Source organism: Manacus candei, unplaced genomic scaffold (assembly GCF_025592945.1).
Source record: "Manacus candei isolate 608988 ecotype Guabito, Panama unplaced genomic scaffold, ASM2559294v1 h1tg000014l, whole genome shotgun sequence".
NCBI lineage: Eukaryota > Metazoa > Chordata > Aves > Passeriformes > Pipridae > Manacus > Manacus candei.
The window spans coordinates 70224744-70243048 of record NW_026138062.1 but is presented as its reverse complement, the minus strand read 5'-3'; the positions used below and the strand labels follow the sequence as shown (position 1 = coordinate 70243048).

At 35.4% G+C, this 18305-nt stretch overlaps 1 protein-coding gene across 12 annotated transcripts in view; it reads left to right on the top strand.

The window, feature by feature from the left end:
- LOC127467540 (uncharacterized) overlaps window positions 1-18305 on the top strand; it is a 284446-nt gene that overhangs the window by 163682 nt on the left and 102459 nt on the right. For 4 of the 12 annotated variants that reach the window (XR_007903161.1, XR_007903160.1, XM_051779614.1 and 1 more), the window contains exons 2-3: window positions 5553-5600; window positions 6036-6114. The exons of 7 other annotated variants lie outside the window; for them this stretch is intronic. Coding sequence is in view for 3 of the 5 variants with exons in the window: in XM_051779614.1 (XP_051635574.1) it covers window positions 5553-5600; window positions 6036-6114 (127 nt within the window). In the remaining 2 variants the exon portion in view is untranslated. The remainder of the gene's footprint in view (window positions 1-5552; window positions 5601-6035; window positions 6115-18305) is intronic. One more of the 12 variants, XM_051779622.1, reaches the window with a different exon arrangement.

Here is an 18305-nt window from a genome sequence, read left to right as displayed (position 1 = left end):
AACATTGTAGTGCAGAGCCAACACTGGGTGTGATTAAATCAAATGCATGCTTTTAGTTAAAATGTACGTTTCTGAAACCATACAGCACAGACTGTGGTGAGTGCACATCCTTCACTGAGGAGCATCTAAACAGAATAACACATTCTATAATGTCTGTATGTCTGCACTGGGCAGAAGATAGAGTTTTGATTTCTGATGTGTGCATTTGACTTTTCTAACGAAAGAAAACGTCTTCTCAGGGCAAATATGCCACTGCTTGCCTTTTGAAAAGTACTCATGGAAGGCATGAAAGGGTACAGAGATTGGTTTTTTTTCCCAGCACAAACAAATTTCTTGTTACATAACTTCTTTGACTTCAAGGATCAAGCAAGCTGTTTGGTTCTATACTGGGATTTTGAACCTGCCAACTCTGACAGCTTCACACAATCATGTAACCGTTGTTTGGTGGTATTACAGCAAACCTCTCTGCTTAGTTTGCTTTAACCTTGTCCTCTAGGTGAGATTCAAACAATGCTTCCTCTTCAGAGGTGTCTCTGTCAGCAATTAATGTGACAGTCAGATCGTCTGTGCTCCAGTAGATCTAGTTAAATATGGCTTTCTGTTACAAGTGAGAAGTAGGTAAGATTTTGAGATTGTGAATAAAGCAAACAAAAGGAAAAGAGAATTTCAGGCTCTTCTGTGTAGACATTTGTGAGGTTTTGTGTTTATATGTTATTATAACATATAAAAATACCACTGAAAACTACATAAAATTTAAATTTATTTGCAAGTGAATTCAGAGATTTTTCTGGTGATTTCTCTGAATATTTTGTATTCTGAAGAATGCAGGTACCATCCTTTCATAATCGGGCCTTGATAAAAATACTTACATGTGCTGTTGGGTGGGTGAAGGAGGGACTTTTTACATTTTACTAAATTTCCTTTTTCACTTTTATCTTTAAAAGGTGCTGTAAACAGGGTTTTGTTTACAGTTGTGTTATATACAATCATAAAAATATTCTAGGCACCTTGCTAGATTTCAAATAAATATTTCCTTATTTAAATGTTTTTTGAAACATCCTGAAGTGTGATTTACTTTCAACTGTTTCAAAAGAAATGAGAATGCTAATCATAAATCTTGACAGTACTGTTTTAACTTTTCTCATTTTGTAATGAACATATTTAAACTCTTTATAATTCTGCTTCTTCCAGATCACTTTATTAAACTTTGGTCAGTATCCTCATCAGCACAGTTTTATATCTTAGGAGACCAAGCCCTTGGATTTACTTTACTATAAACACAGGGAAAAGTCCTCATCAGCCAAAAGTTGTTTTTTGATTGGTTTGTTACTTTTTACTTCTTTTTTTTTTTTCAATTTTAAACTGACCAGGCTTTTCCCACATGGGTGTGCCTCTAAATCCCTTCCAAATTAAACATAGAGATATAAACCTGGTATGCAAACAATAGCAATAGACATGCATGTTATTTATCCCTTCTTGATTTTTACTCATGAGCATCCTTAAGTGTGGTCTTCCAATATTCTAGGAGTGAGAAATACACTTAGATGCACAGCCTACTTTCTCAAGTGATCTGTATTGATTACAGTTTTAACTGTAATCATTTAACAATAGAAAACTGGGTCCTAATCTTCCTTGAAGATGTCATCTTTGGAGGGAGCTTGATTAGAAACATATTTTATCTCATCAGTTTGTTGCCCCAGTTATGAGGAAAATGTAAATTGTAATCCAATCAGCTTTTCGACCTTTTGATCTCTAAACAAATGTAGTTGTACAGCTTTTCCCCATGCTCCAAACCAGTCCTTTAAAACCTGTTCTACACCCATACAGAGACTATGCTGCTATCCTATAATTATGTTAATTAATAAAAATAATTTTCTCATAGTAATGATAGGAATGAAAATAAGACCTATTCCAAACCCTATAGAGCTATACACAGCTTCTTATGTACAAAACTCATCCATGAAATTGTTAATTAATTTTAGGAGTATTAGTTTAATCTAACTGTAAATTCTCATTGCAGCTGACATCAAAGGTATGAAATCAGTAGTAGTATTTCTACTATGTGTATATATATATGTGTGTGTATTTGTAGGCATATCTACATGGCAACTGAAAGTTTCCAAGGCTTGAATTACTCTTCTGGGGGCTTTTTCCTCCTCAAATGTGGTATGATCAGATGTGGTAATATTGAAGAGCAACAGTGAAAAACAGAAACCTTAGAAAATGTTGATAAACATGCAACGGAACAGGCAAGATTTGCTTCCTTACTATGACCACAATGATTTCCCAGATTGGTATATAAGTGGAGTTTTGGAGGACTGTTGGATGGTTGCCACTAGTTAAGAATAAAATCACTCAAGAAGCAGAATAACCACAAATATTATTCTAAACCCTTCAAATTATATAGCCACGGTATGCTGGAAGGAGGAGGTGACTGTGCATTATATTATTGCAGCTTTTTAACAGAAATTGCCCAGAGCTGACAAACCAGATTGGTGTTTTTTAATGAAAGCGAATACAGTTAATGTGTGTATGCTTTCATTGACAAGGTTCTGCACTTAGGAGTACAGCACAGATGGTCTAAGCAATGAATACTTATGTCTGACTGTAATTGATCCTATCAACAATGACATACCTTTAACTGGGTTGTATCACTTTACGTCACATATGGTTAATTAACTAAGAAGGGCCCAAATACACCAAGGAGATTTTTGTGTTTATACTTAGGAAAACAGTCTAGACAGGTGTTAATGTAAATGAAGTTAGTACTTGTCAAAGGTGAAATTCTCCATATGTAGCCCTACTTCAGTCTCCAAATAAATATAATTTGGCTATGTCTACATTAGCAAGTAGTGAGGAGCAATAGGACCTGATCTGCAGAGTGAAACAGTTGGTGCTGAGGATCCCAGTTCCCCACTGCAGGGATCAGGGGGAGCAGGGGGGTTGCCCCAGGCTGACTCTCTTCTCGTCCCACTGACTAAATGCCCAAAAGTACAGGACACAACTAGGTGCAGTCTTGGAAGGCATAATTTGGTTTAGGTTCATTCCCTGTATTTAGTACTTTGCTGTGTATTTTTGGCAGCTACATTTTTTTATCTGTAAAACAAAACTTGCCCTTAATTTCCAACACCATTCAGCCTCAATAACAAGAGGTTTGCTTCCTTAGATAACCCCTCCATGCTTCCTGATTGGTCATCACAGATATTAATTGTTTTTCAATGTATATGACGTGTATATGACATATGTCACTATGTATGTAGATGTCTGCCCTATTCATGGTGTGGTATCATGCAGTAGAGTTTGTCTTAAATTATTTTCTTGCATGTGCATGTGTTTGGATTGGCCCTTAGTTGGATAGTCTGTCTCTTGTAAAAATACTGTTAGAAAAATTATGTGTCCTAAATTCTTTCTTTTTATGGACTGTACTTTCCACTGCAAAGCACACCTTCCCTTTGCTTTCTCCAGCCTGGAAAATGGTATGACAAAATAGAACTTGATGTGGTTCCAATTTTGGTCCTGAAGGTCTAATCTCGGTATTTTACCTCATTTTTACTCTACTTCTGAAACTTCCTGCAATAGTTTTACCTTGAAGTCGCTGAATGTATAATTCTAATTATACATCAGAGTCCAGTGGCCACCAGTTGGTGTCCCAGAAGAAAATCTCAACTGTTTTCTGAGATGCACCTGCAATAAATGTTTTTGGGTTCTAAATGACTGGTAAACATATTCTTCTTCTTGGCTGATTGTTCTTCCAAAACAAGTATTCTTATAAAGATTTTTTTCATTGTAAAAAAAGGAAAAGTACTCAGGCCCTTTAAGACCTTACATGTAACTGTTCTCGAAAGAAGAATGTTTCACACCATGCAACCCTTTTGATAGCAAGGTGGGCTTTTGTTTTACTTTTTTTCTCCTGGACATACTTTTTTTTTTTTTTCCTCAAGTGCATTCCTCTTCCCTTCAGAGCAAAATCTTGTTTCTGTCTCTCTTTATCCTTAGCCCAATTGTATGTTCTAAAGGATATCTCTGTTTTGCTTCACATGATTTTTATCAGCTTCTCTCACTTGCAAGCACTGTAGCTCCTCAAAAGCCTTAATTTGTCACTCCTGAAACACAGACTTTGGGGATGTCATACCTAAACTTTCCCATCTATCCCAGGTGGCTGTGTAATTTTCAAGTTTTGATTAGCATCATCAGTTTTGGAAGCAGAAATGTTGATGTCATTCTTAAGTTAACATCATCTTAGCTGTGATAACCATTAGCCTGCTGCCAACATTTGACAGATGCAATATTTCTTTCAATGTTATCAACTTTATAAGCTGATATGAAAAAGTAGTGCTAAAAGTTGTTTTACTAATACCTTCCATTTATAAATAAACAGTCTGCTTATTTATAAAGTGAAAACATTCATGGTTAGGACTGCATTCAGTTCTTAAATATATAATATCAAAAGCATTATGAGTTAAGACACACAAGACTATTGTGTAACATGGGATCAAATAGTAACTGAATAAAAAGCCCAAACTCCTTCCATGCTTTAAGAAACTGATATTAAATAATTATGATAATTAGTCTTGTCATGGAAGGCTTTTTTTCCAAAAGAATTTATTTTGGAAAATAATTTTTTATACTGAAAATAGTTGGTTGTGTATTTCTCTTTAACTTAACGACTAGTTTTTAAATCACAGAATATTGTCACAGAATTTTGAAATAAAAGAAGGAATCTCTAATAAGTGAATAGGCTCCTAAAGGCACATTTTGACTCCTGTTTATTGTGGATGGTTTTAGATTTAGCTTTTTGTTTCCATTTGTGTTTTTATGCTTAAAATTGATGCAAAAGCTCTAATTTCCTGTTTCTCTGTAAAAATAGCTGACATTTTTTCAAATCTTGTTATAGTGTTGCTTGTACATAGTAAAATAACAGCAAGCATGGCATCCTAAAAAAATGATTTGAAGTAAATATAACAGCAGCATTAATTCCAGGTTTAATGGGATGTTTTAATGTACATCCTGGAAAAGAGAAGGCTTTGGGGTGACCTAATTGTGGCCTTCCAGTACCTGAAGAGAGCTGACAAGAAAGATGGAGAAAGACTATTTACAAGGGCTTGGGGTGACAGGACAAGGGGAAATGGCTTTAAACTGCCAGCGGGTAGGTTTAAATTTGATATTAGGAAAGAATTCTTTACTGAGAGGGTGGTGCCCCATCCCTGGAAGTGTTCAAGGCCTCGTTGGACAGAGCTTTGAGCAACCTGGTCTAGTGCAAGGTGTCCCTGCCCATGGCAGGGGGTTGGACCTGGATGATCTTTAGGGTTCCTTTGAACCCAAACTATTCTATGAGTCTATGGTATCGCTCAGATATTTTTCAGATAGCTTCTAATCAGTTCTTAATTGGACTGCTCACATACTGTAAAGTGTACACTAAAGTATCTTGATAAATCAGAGTTTAAATTTAAAGGTTTGAGAAGTCTCAGTAATTCCTGAGCTTTTAGTATTTGAAAACAACAACAACAAAAGGTCCTATATTCTAGAAAACACTTCATGTTTTGTTACTCTAGGGCCAATAATTCTGTGCTTTGTTCCCATTGAAGCAGTGCATCTCTACTGTAAGTTTCCAAATAACTTAAGCAATGATATCACCCAGTACCCTCAGTACAGTATAGCATTGTTTCGGAAGGGAAGGGTTATCAATACTTCTAAGAGGCTGATGGGGGCAGGAAAAGAAAATTATTCTGGTATAACTTTTCTTTCTTCTCTGAGAAGTACTTTTTTTTCCCCTCCTTAAAGATGATCACTTAATTGAAAAATTCTTGTGTGTTATGATCTTTGATACAGGAAGTTAGTCTGTAGATAGAGCAACAGAGACATGTAGAACAAGTTTCACATTTATATTAGATTGCTTTTCTCAAAATATTTTGTTTTTCATGAGTAGCAAATTTACTCTCCATGCGTATTTTATCAGATAGCACAAAGAAACTAAAAGAATGTTATCAAATTTGAAAACAAATGTTATCAACCATGCTGCAAAATTGTCTTTACAGTGCCTATGAAGATAAAACTCACTGCAAAAGGACAGTCAGGAACACGAACAGCAGCTTCCAAGTTGAAAGATAAGTCTGTGTAGGTCATTAACAAGTAGAAGAAAAACAACAAGCATGTTTGTCTATTAAGCATTTATTATGATTTATTTGATGCAATTTGATACTTGTATTACTTGGGCTCAAGTTAGAAAGAACGGAAATCTGGGAATTACATCAGTTTTTAAGAGAAAAAAAAAGATAGGATCAAGCTGTCTGGCTAATCTCAAATACTATTCCATATATCTGTTAAAGATGTGGTTGATCTGAAATTTAAAAAATCATGAATTTTGCTTTGCCATATTTACTGTTTTTCCTTTTCTGTTCTGGTAAAAATAGAAATATTTTCCCAGTATTTTAGGTGTGTGTTAATAAGTAGAATATCTACCAGTGAAACAGGAGAAAGTTTTAGATATTCTCATGAAGTTGCATGTGCAGGTTGCTTTTATAAATTTTTGTATAAAAAGTTCACCCACCTAATTATTAAGGGATTCACACTTTCTGAAGTGAGAAGATTCTTTAAAGAATCAGTAGACAAAAGAAATGAGTAAATAGAAACAACAGTAAGAAATGACATTTATATAATGCCCATCTCTAGGGCATTTAACATTTGTAGTTGTTGCTCATCAATGCTGTCTAGAAAAGAAACAGATTGCATGTGGAAATCTAAACAATTTGGTTAAGTATGAAATATTAACTGCTTAACGGGCCAAGAGAAGGGCAATATAAAGCTTCAAAGCTAAAATAACATGTAAGCATCTTATCCATATTCCACAAAAGATATTTTAAGGTCATTTTAATGTCAATTTAAATAAAAAAACTTACAACACAACCCAAACCCAAAGTCTGCAAACACAAATAATGCTGATTAATAGTTATTGGTTAAAACAAGATTTTCTCAGACCTTGAACATGAAATTTTATAATATATGCATACATCACAGCACCTCTATTGCCCTACCAGTGCATTCCCTTCTCTGCATAATTGCCTTCCATTAATAAGAATGCTACTCCTCTGCAGCAAGAACCTACAACCTTTTCTCTGAAATACTTATAAGCTCACCTATTTCACAGTCGCCACCAAAATGCATGATCTTATTGCAAAAATTGAGCTACCATTTACTGCAGTGTTTGGCAATTCTTTGTGCTATTAATTCTGAAGTGACCAGTTTGAAAGCTTTGTGATTCACAAAGAATAAAGTTAAATTGCACAAGGAAACTGAAGAATCAACCAAACAAAGCTTTTCTGTTTCTCAGTTTCATCACTAACATTTGAAATTACTTGGGGTTTTATAGGTCTTAATGATATTCTGTGACCTGGGGATTACAATCAGTTCTCGAGCCTATTTGACTATGGTCTACAGCAGTAGTCTTCCAGGTTCTCAATTTCCAGGACAATTTCTGTGTGTTTGCCACCATGCTGTTTATAAGACTTAGTCAGGAATCAATCAGTCCTGGCAGTGTCGTTTATATATTTTCCAAACAGTGAAATAACAAAGTTTGGCCTATAGCAATGATGAAGGAGTCCTGTAAAAATTAATACCGAGGTGGATGCTCCTTAATAAATAAACAAACCCCTCCTCTGACAGCTGCCTCCTAGTTTGAGAAACAGTTTGAGAAGGAGTTGGTTTGTGGACTCTAACATGGAAAAGGTAGTATATAAATAATATACAGTTGACTAAATAACTAAGATTGCAACCTAAGGACTTTTTTTTTTTTTTGGTATGAGGAGAAGTAATATCTGCTATTATGCTAGTATTTCAGTCATGTGTGATTCATATTGTGCTAGTATTTCAGTCATATGTGATCCATATTCTCTAGGTTTACCTGAAATAATATTTTTCAGACTACCAGAGTCTTCTGTCCTTTTTCAATATCAAAATGAAGACTAATATTATGCAGTACTCAGTTCAGGAAGGAGCATAGTAATGCTACACTTGGAAATTGAATTTACAGTTGTTACTTTTTTGTTCTGTTTCCTCTCTATTCACACCCCCCCCCCCAGGTCCCAGTTATAGTAAACTATTTATTGTTAGGTATAAAATAAAAAAGTGTTTATGGCTTAAATATAAATTTAAGTGACCTAAATCTTCAATAAGAGTTTAGAAATTCACACTCAAATACATTAAGGTTTACATAAAACCTGAAAAATATCTTTTCAAGATACTGTTGGAGGAACGTTCCCAGAACTGTTTCATATTGTTATCTTGTTATCATTGTATTGTTGAATTGTGTTTGATAAAACTATCTGAGAGATTTTTCTTTTTTTTTATGTTTGTTCTTCCCCTGCAGAGCAGTTTTGGTGGAGGAAGGGCAGGAAATATTTTTGGGGGTTTTTTATTTCTTCTTTTTAAAGTTTTCTGGAAATTCCTGACATCTAATTTTAAAGCTCAAGTACAACTGAACCATTGAGACTGCTCCATATGAATTTCGTGACTTGCAGAAGTAATGAGAAATGTAACATTAGTTTTAGATCTAAAACCCTGCTTCTGTTTGTGATTCTACACTTAGTGGCCTTTCTCTTTCAGCTTCTATTGTAAATCGTATTTGTAGAGGTTTAAGAACTTGACTCAAAAAGATTTACTTTGGGTAAAAAACTAACAGTAAAGCTGTAGTGCTTGGAATGAAGTTATCCAAATTTTGAAACAGAAGACTTTGTGAGTATTAGTTCTGTATTAGCTCAGGATGTTATTTAGTGTTTCTGTAACTCAAAACTATATTTATGAACATTGATTTTTTTTTTTTGTTTATTTTACCATTTGAAGGATTTCTTCCTGTTTCACTCAGTATGTTGAATCATCATTGGTGGCAATAGAAGTTCCTGTCATAAATTAAGAGAATGACAGAATGTATTCATAAGGAGTTGCCTAACTCTTAAAAGACTGGAATAACAGAGTTGTCTTTTCTTCCCTGGATACAAATGTTTTCTGGAGAATCGAGGATAGAATATGATACTCACAGAGCTGTCTTTGCAGTTGCATTATTGCAATATGTTAGTGACCAATGCTTTTAATATGCTGAACAGTCATTACACGTTGGGGATGATCCATTTTTCAAACCAGTGTGAAAATGGGTTTGATCATATTTGGACATCTTGGGAGACAAAGTCAGATCCTAACCCATGGTTCACTTAAAGCACAGGGACCCAACCCTTTCCATCGTCCAACTGAAACAGTTTGGGTTTGCTTTCCAGGCTGAAGTGCAAACAGATGAGTAAGTCAAGAGAGGAGGAGAAATTTTTGAACTTGACCTATATCCTTCCATGTGTTACTATCCCTCTTAAGTTTATTTGGCTCAGTTAGTTGACCAAAGAACGTGGATTATCCTGCTGGCAGGAAATGTAAGGCATTTGCACAGTTATATTCTACAGAAATTATTTTATGCTGGTAACATTACTGTCATATATTTTTATTAAAGGTTATTTATTAAATTAAGAAGTGTCCATAAATTCTTTCTTTTAAATCTTCAAGGAATCTTTATAGTCTTCTTCTTTCTTTTCTCAAAGAAATTAACCATGCATTGTCATTGGATGGTTATTCATTCATGCTAGAATGGACATCAAATTCATAACAGATATTAAAAATGGTTCACATATTGATTTTAAAGCAATAAGCTTTATGGCAACATATCTGAAATTTAAAATTCATTATTTTTATGGGTTTACTTATTGATTTAGTTGCTGACCTTAAAAATAGCATTAAAAAGAGTTCTGTTAGGAAGGTGACACTCTGCAGTAATCCAGATGTCATTCGGCTTGGCTTTTTGCTGTTATTGAAGGGTTTTCTTTAAAGTTTTAACTTCACAGACTAATCTTTTTATACATGACGCTGCCATCAAGTGGCTATTGAGTAGAACCTCTGTGTTATCCATCTTTAATCTAAATGTTAGTCTTAGTTTTAATGAACAGCTTGGTTTAGAAGGAGGAAGCATCCTATACTTGCCTAACTGACAGAAAACAATAATCAGTTTGTTGGTCTCTGGACCAGATTTGTAGAGGTAGATGCTCAAAGATGCTTTGAAAGATGCTTTAAAAGAATGGGATTTCTGTGACATCAAATTTTATTGACATTGATTTTTACATCAGCTTCAACAAACATTAGGAACCTCTCTGGTCACCTTGTGAAGTATTCCGAGTGTCCTTTTGAATTTTCAGGCACCTTAACAGGCAGGTAGATCTTCTCTTTTAAGGTCTCGTTTTAACTCCTTCTATGAGAACTGCAAAATATAGATGTAGTCTGTAGTCTTTTGCAAGGACTTTAATGTGCTGGATCTAAAAGACCAGAACTAAAATGGTTCCTAAACTTCAAGAAATTTTCCCTTTAATCAAGGAACCGATGAATAAATAAAACCATATCTTTGTGACAGCCCCAAAATAGTTTCTCTTCAAGTAGACAAAACCTTAAGACTTTCATTTTTCAAGGCAGCAACCCAGCACCAAATGACCATTTGCAGTTCATCACAACACAAATATTGGCATTCACCACTGCTCTCACTTCACTTCCAGCAGTATGGGGCTGTTAACCAATTCTAGGCAAGTAATGATAAACATCCCCATTCTCCTGAAGATATTTGCCTTCTTTCACCCTCTAGAAATAATAATAGAAAATCATGTGCACATTTGCATTTGTATTTACTGTGTTCGAATTAAAGCTGCAAACAGCTCTGATTCACTAATAACTGATGAAAGTGTCTCATTATTGAGCTACAAAACCTTCAACAAATTAATGGAAATTGCAAATCACCTTGAAAATTGCAGGCTCTTTAGTCCTATATTGAGTGCTGAGAAAACTGCATAAATAGCCTTGTTGCTTAACTCTTTCTTTTGAAAAAACAGCTTTCTTATTACATTTTTTAAAAAAACATGGCCTAGTAATTAAGGCATGGCTAAACAACATCTTTTTTTTTTGCTGTGTTTTGTTTTCTGCACATGGGCATTTAACATATATTGCTGTGTGTGGTTCATTCCCTTTTATAGAACATTTAGAATCATGGAGTCTCTGTCTCTGATGCTAAGCAAATATTTTGGGCAATTTTCTCTCATGCCCCAAATTAAAGTATGAGATTTGGCATGCTCTGGTTCTTTTCTGTAGATAATGAATTTTTAAATATATACACCAGTGATGTTTTCCTCCAAAATTACAGCTTAATTAGAAGAGAATATTTCATGGAAAGGAAAAAATCCACACTATGTATTTGTTTGTTCACTCTTTGTTGGATTTTTACTCTTTCTGCATAACTCTGAATGCAGAACTAGTGCACGTCACTTGCCATGAGGAAATAAGTATGGGAGCTGGTCTCTAGCTGGTGTAAAATTTCATAGCCTCATAGTCATAGAATGCATTTCTCTAAAAGACTGAATGATTTCTACAAGGAGCTAGATTTTCTTATATCCCACAGTTCCATGTTACAGCTGCATCCCTGAAATAAACCTGGTTGATTTAAAGGAACACATTTCAATTTAATATAGATTCAAAATTAAAAAAAAAAAAAATCAACAGTTTGTAATTTTGCCCATTTTTGCTAATATTTGAGTCATCATTAGGCTTGTGATAAGTAATTTATCAACACTTTCTGCATTCAGTAGAGATTTTTAAAAGGTTATAAGGCACAGCAGACAATCTTTTTATAGAGAGAGCTTCATATAACATTTATTATAGTGTAGTGTAACTGTGGATGATTAGAATGTGCACTTAAAGACATTTTTCTGCTATATTTGAAGTCACTTTGCTTACAGCAGTACTGAAAGCATTTGTGTGCTGAAACTCCCTCTAGTTATTGCTAAGAGAAATTCCAAAATTCAACAAAATCTGTGAAACTCCAGTGACACAACTGCTGCTATTTAGTTGGCAGGTGCCTTTTATTAGGAAACCTTTTCTATGAGTTTCCAAATTGATTCATTTCTAGGACTGAATAACCTGTGAGATGTCCATCATTAATTCTGTCCAACAATGGAACTTGAAGTAGCGAAGAATTGAAGTTTCTGGTTTTCCTGCCTCATTGTTGCAGGCTTGATGAGTGAGGGGAAAAAAGGTCCCTGTCATTTTCTCTTCCTCTTTTTATTCCTTCTAACCCACCACCTTCTGTTTTTCCTTTTGTACTTTCTTGATATTATTATTAATGTATCCACAATTCTTGCTCATCATTTTCGTCCTATTCCACCACTCCAATTTTGGTCCTTTTACCCCTGAGCACTATGTTTGGTAGCATCTTGCTAGTCTTTTTGATGAAAGATGAAGTATTACTCCATATTAGCTTCTTCATGTCCAAACTAGGGACTCAATTACTCCCAGGCAAAAGCTGTGAAAACAATATTCTTTTGTCTGAAGCCCAGAAAACAGTTTTACTTTCTTCTGTGCCTATGGCCTCTCTGCTGAGTATGTTCTCCCCACTCCTTAGTCACATGAGCAGTGGATACTTCATGCTTTTAAAACACCATTTAGCTGAAGAAAATGAGACAGCTTAATATCCAGCTCTTTGCATGCCCTTGTCACAGTTTTGAAGTAGTTTTTGTTGAATATGCTGAGCATATGTAGAAACTCCATGTACCTGGAGGTACCATCATTTTCAGCATCAAATTGGGTGCAGTTGAATTCAAACTGAGGCATCTGCTGTCTGTCTTCTCTTCTTACCTTGTTTCTTAGAGAACACGATGATTGAGAAAGTTTTTGCACGATGGAAGTTTGTGAAACCCGTTCCTCAGATATTTGCTCCTTAAATATTGTGATGTTGGAGGGATTATTACATATCGAGATTCTACATTGTGAATGTACACGGAGTAATAGACAAAAACTATATGTTTGATTGTTCGTGATACGTGATTACTCACGAGACTCAAGTAATAAGCATGTGTTCCCCATCAGGACCTGCATACAGCTCTCTAATACTAATGGAAACTGTATGTATTGAGCAGATGTGACAGACCATACTCACAACTTGAGAAAGGCTCTGCAAGACCTTCTTCATAAGTGAATTCCTGCTTTCTGGGTTTCATGTTGGAATGGTAATTTAACTTCATATAGTGTAAATTTAAACCAACTTGTGATGATGTGACTAACTGCAAATTACTTTTCATGGCTGCTACTTTTTCAGCTGGGATGCAGAAGTTGCCTTAGATTAAACTTGAAACTTCTCCAGTGACAGTAAAGTTCTGTCTAAAATAACTAATAAAATGCAGATGGGAGTGGAATAAAAGCTGGGTTTAGGCATAAGGATGCATTGTATCAAAAAGGTAGAGGTTAATATTTGTATTAATAAGCAAAAGTTATTGAATACAAAGTGCCTAATTTGATCTATGCAAGTTATTGTAGTTCATGTTTCATTTGACAGTTGGTGGCAGTCATGAAAATTTAGAACAGCAAAATAGTATGACAAAACTTATTAAGTACATTTTCTAACATCGTATTTTATTACTGTTGTTTTGATGAATGATCAAATACATTGCTTTCCTCTACTTTGTGTTCTTATAAAATCTACTCTGTTGTACCACAGACTCCTAACCAAAATCATGCAATGCTATGATTTTTTTTTACCTCCCATAGTCAAGGGCCTGTAGCTGATGGTCTTTTCCCTTGGGCCTTCATGGATATACAAGACAGCAGGTAATAACTAAACTTCATTATCTGCTGCTTATTTGTTTAGGTAGGTTGATTGGCAAAGAATAAAGGATTCTAGAGGTGTTCCTTTTGTGTCTTGTATTGGCTTTGGAAAGAGAAAACTCTAAACAACCAGTTTTGCATGAAGAATACAATAGTAGTACTGTACATGTTATTTCAGTTGCCTGTTATGTTTTATCTACAGGCAATTTTTAGATGAATTTATAATATGCAAATAAAGGCTTTAATTTCCAGCCCTCCTGATGTAATATTTTGGAAACATAGCTATTTTGGTGTAGGATGCACAAGAAGACTAGCTATTTTGGTGTGGGATGTCTGAGAAATTCCTCTCCCATTGCCAGGTTTAATTTTGGTTGTGTCTGAGTGTGCAGCAGTGGAAATGCCTGCTGAGCAGGATTTCAAAATCATCAATGTATGCAAATCCCAACTGCCTCTTTTTTCTTCTCCAGCAGTTTGAATAGAACCCAAGACACAGTTTTTCCTTAACTTCTGGTGTAGCTCGTAGTCTCTTCTGCTCAATATTAATAGTCAATACCGTCACGATTCCTAAATGAGATGATTTCTTCTGTAAGTAATTAAGTAAACAGGCTCTCCCCCAGACAATAGCAATGCTTGTGCTGTGTCAGCTGTACTTAAACAGGTGAGACTGAAAAACCAGAAAGTGGTAACTTCTCTCCATTTTGGTTGTGTAGGATCCTTGTTCTCTAAGAGAAATTTTTGTCCGAAAAGTTTATATTAAAAAAGTGAAAATATTTAAAGAGTCAACACAGCTTTGACTTAAAGGCATAGGCATTGGCAGAGTGATTGGTTATTTAAGCTTTGCAGTGAAGCAGGTAGTTTAAAACTCTAGACATTAGTGCTTAGGACTGTCTTTGTGAAGCATGCAGTGAAAAACTGAATCTGATGCCCTGTCTCTCCAATTTACACAAAAATGGCACTTCAACCAACCACAAATTTATTCTGGATATTCAATTGAGCCTTGTTTAATATTTATTTCTACTCTAGATGAACATTGCAGGCAATGAAAAATTGAGAAAAATTACAGGCTCAGAAATTGAATTCAGTTTACATTAATTTATGATTAAATGGTTTTTTTGATTGCTGCAAAGGTGGATCTCAAGCTGTTTAGCAAGAATTAATGTATACATTATTAAGTAATAGTACATTATCACTTAATTCGAAATAATTAGGAATACGATTTTAGAGAAACTAAGATGTAGGCAACCAAAGGCTTGACTTTGCACATCCTTTCACGTGGCTTTTGAGCCTTGTGCATTTACCTCAGCTGAAATCTGGAACAGAGGAAGTTAAGTTGTATACCCAGGGGTACCTCTTGAGTTAGGAACAGGGTGAGAAATAAACTCCAAGAATCTAGATCTCTAGTCACCTTGAGCTACTGTATCATACTCCTTCCTAGAATTGCTAGCATGTTGGTACTGTGCAACACTGTAAATAGGATTTGTTTGCTATCCATCTCGTTTTTCATGTTGGCTTAATGTTTGGAGGGGTGCATTACCAAATACCTACTTCATTATTTTCTTTTTTCTTGTTTTTTTTTCTTTCTTCATCCTATTTAATCTCTTAGTAGAGAAAATAATAGAAAGTAAATCCATAGAAGATCTTTACCCACAGAGGAAAAACTGGGAAATGTCTCACTTTTTCAGAAGTCAAAACTGCAAAAGAAATTGTGGTGGTGGGAGAAGAGACCTGTCCTTGTCTATGAGCTCAGGGGTTTTATGTGCCAAGGCTGAACTTGACTGACAAAATAGTAGGGTGATATTTGAGGCAAGAACTGCCTTTTTGTTTGGAGACACAATAGGATCCTCTTCCTTCATCCTTGGATTCTCAGCACTACTCAGTATAATAACATGATAATTGGTCCCAAAGATGGAATGAGTAAGATGGTGGTCTTTGGGGGCCCAGTTGTGTTATATCTAATCTAATTATGTTTGATACTGACTTTTTAATACATATGGTAGCTATTTCCTTGGCTTGGAAGTGAGGCTTATATGCAAGCTTGACGTGTGCTTGGTCTCTGTTCTAAAAGCACACCATTTTTTTCTTAGGAGAAACCCCAGCTATATCTGTCTCATGTCATGCCGTATTCTAATTCAAAACTAAAACTGATTTGTTCCAGAAGATGTCTTGAAGCATAAATATGTTGTGGCTTGTGGACATGTGGGAGGTGTGATGGAAAGAGCAAATGTCTATAGATTGTACTTCAAAAAACCACTGCAACTTGCTACAGAAAAGACATAGTAAGTTATTGCTGCCTTGGAGCAACAATCCACAGCAGGCATTCAACCCTTTGCATGGGACAATATAAACATTTTAGTGGATTTATGAGCATAAAGGAGCATCTGGAGATGATGAGATTGTGTAAGACTAATTTTAGAGCCTGAATTAAACTAACTCCATAGCTGCAAAAGTCACTGCCATGTTTTCTGCTCTTGTTTAAAAGATGTCTATGGACTCTGACAATACCAGATTCCCTAATCAAATGGAACAGAAAGGTCTAGTGCACTACTGTTGGTAGTGGTGTGGTGGGCATTGGCTTACTAAAAGGATTATGAAAATCCATCATGAAAGATAGTTATGCAATCAAATTTCTGAGGCAAGTTTCTTCTCAGCTGTTAGCATCTGTGTTCTATTTTGTCATGAATAGGTGACTGTCTCTTGAAATTATTTGTGTTTCTCACTTTTTAATAGAAAGCATAGCATTTATTCCTGACTGGGGGGAAGTGTGTTGGTTTATTGGGAGCTTTTTGCTTTTTCATGGTTTTTTGGTTGGTTGGTTGTTGGTTTTGGGTTTTTGTTGTTTTATTTTGTTGGGTTTTTCTCCTTGTATTTTGCCATTGTCTTTAAGCTTAAAATAAGCATTTTATAAATGAAACATTGATAAAATCGGTGGAGTGTGATGTACTAATGGAGTGGGTAGGGAAATAAAGGTATTTAAAGTCAGTTTTGGTTTGGGAATTTTAGCTTGCTCCCCTGAAGTATCTGCAATACTGAAATGTAAGTTCTTTCTTGTGTTTAATTTACTTTTTTTTTTTCGTTTTTCCCCTGGTGATTCTTATCAGTGAAAGGCTTCCAACCCGGCAGCAATAGTTATTGAAAGTTCAGATAGTAGAAGGCTCAGTTTGTGAACAAATGCACAGAATTTTAGGAGCTCAGAGTCTCCAGTGCCATTGACTTAAAATGTTATATTGTAGTTTTGGCCGTTGTCTCTTCCAGAAGTGACTGATGCACGAGTGGGAGCCGAAAGTTACGAATCACCTCCCAGTGTTAGCTGCACGTTGCTCTGCATACACCATCTTCTGAGATCCTCTGGCAACATACTTAAAGCTTGAGGACAAAAAGGATAAAATCCTGATTCCTTTTAAATCAATTAGAGTTTTAAAATTGATTTGAAGTGAGGAAATATTTGATCCTAAAGTGCTGGGCCAAAGTTACAGTTCTAAACATAGAAGAAATGAGGGAGAAGTCACTCTGAGTAGTTGAAACTAAGAAGTAAAACAAGCAGATAAAAAAAGCCTTTGGATGATATGTTTAATGTGTTTTCTACCAGCTCCCCAGCAAAACAAGGTAGTTCATGACCAGTGGACCCTACTTTCCTGTGGATTCATCTCTGAAGGTTAATTGAACTTTGATATTTAAAACAATATGTGGGCCTGATGGAAGTTTTCTCCATGAAGTAATGAAGCACTTAGGTCTTTTTCTTCTTCTAAAGATCTTCCATATTAGCACATTGGAATGCCAAAAAAAAATTTCACTCGTGTATTCATTTACCTGTATTTGCTATGGGATGGAGATCTCAATGCTACTGGAGTTTCTAAAAGCACACCTGAAAGCTCCAATCTTAAATTTGATCAATATTGGCCAAAAATTTGAAGAGGTTTTAGTTGGCATAGATGCACACAGTGTAATCACATACACACTCAGCTCCCTAACCTCAAAATCAAGGGACAAAAAATGAATGTGTTATTTCTAACAGAGAACCCTTTTAAGAGCAACCAGAGATTTTATACAACAGGAAATGCAAATATGCTTAGCTGTACTACTGCTTCATTTATTAAATAATAAAGATTCTAAACAGTTTTCTAGAAGGAAAGAGATTTGTATTTGTCAGCAAAGCTCTACTAGTTACTGGTTCCAGTGTTTCTCTATGTTTCTTAATGAATTGACCAAAGCTGACAAAAGATTGTTTAAAAGTGAAAGAAATGCCAGATACCACCTCCCTCTCCTGCAGCCACCCTGGAGCAATTATGACAAAAAGGAGAAGGTTGCATGAGTTTTCTGCTAGTTATCCTGTAATTGAATGAAAAGCCTTTGTGTTCCACATTTAAGTGTATAGTCTTGTCTTTTTTTACAACAGTGTTTAAAGTGTCTATCCACCATAGTTTATCTGCATCCTGATCTTGTCCTATCTTGGATAAGTTCCTTGCTGGCTTCACTGAGAACATCCTTCCCTTCCTGTCATCCTCAAATTTTGTTACTAAATTCTTTGCCTGTTGATTTGGCCACATTACCTTCTTTTCTGCCTCAAGGACCTGGCAAAGCTTCACTCCAGCCTGTGTTTTATTTCTTATCTTGTACTTCTGTTCTTTTCCAGCCATGCTAAG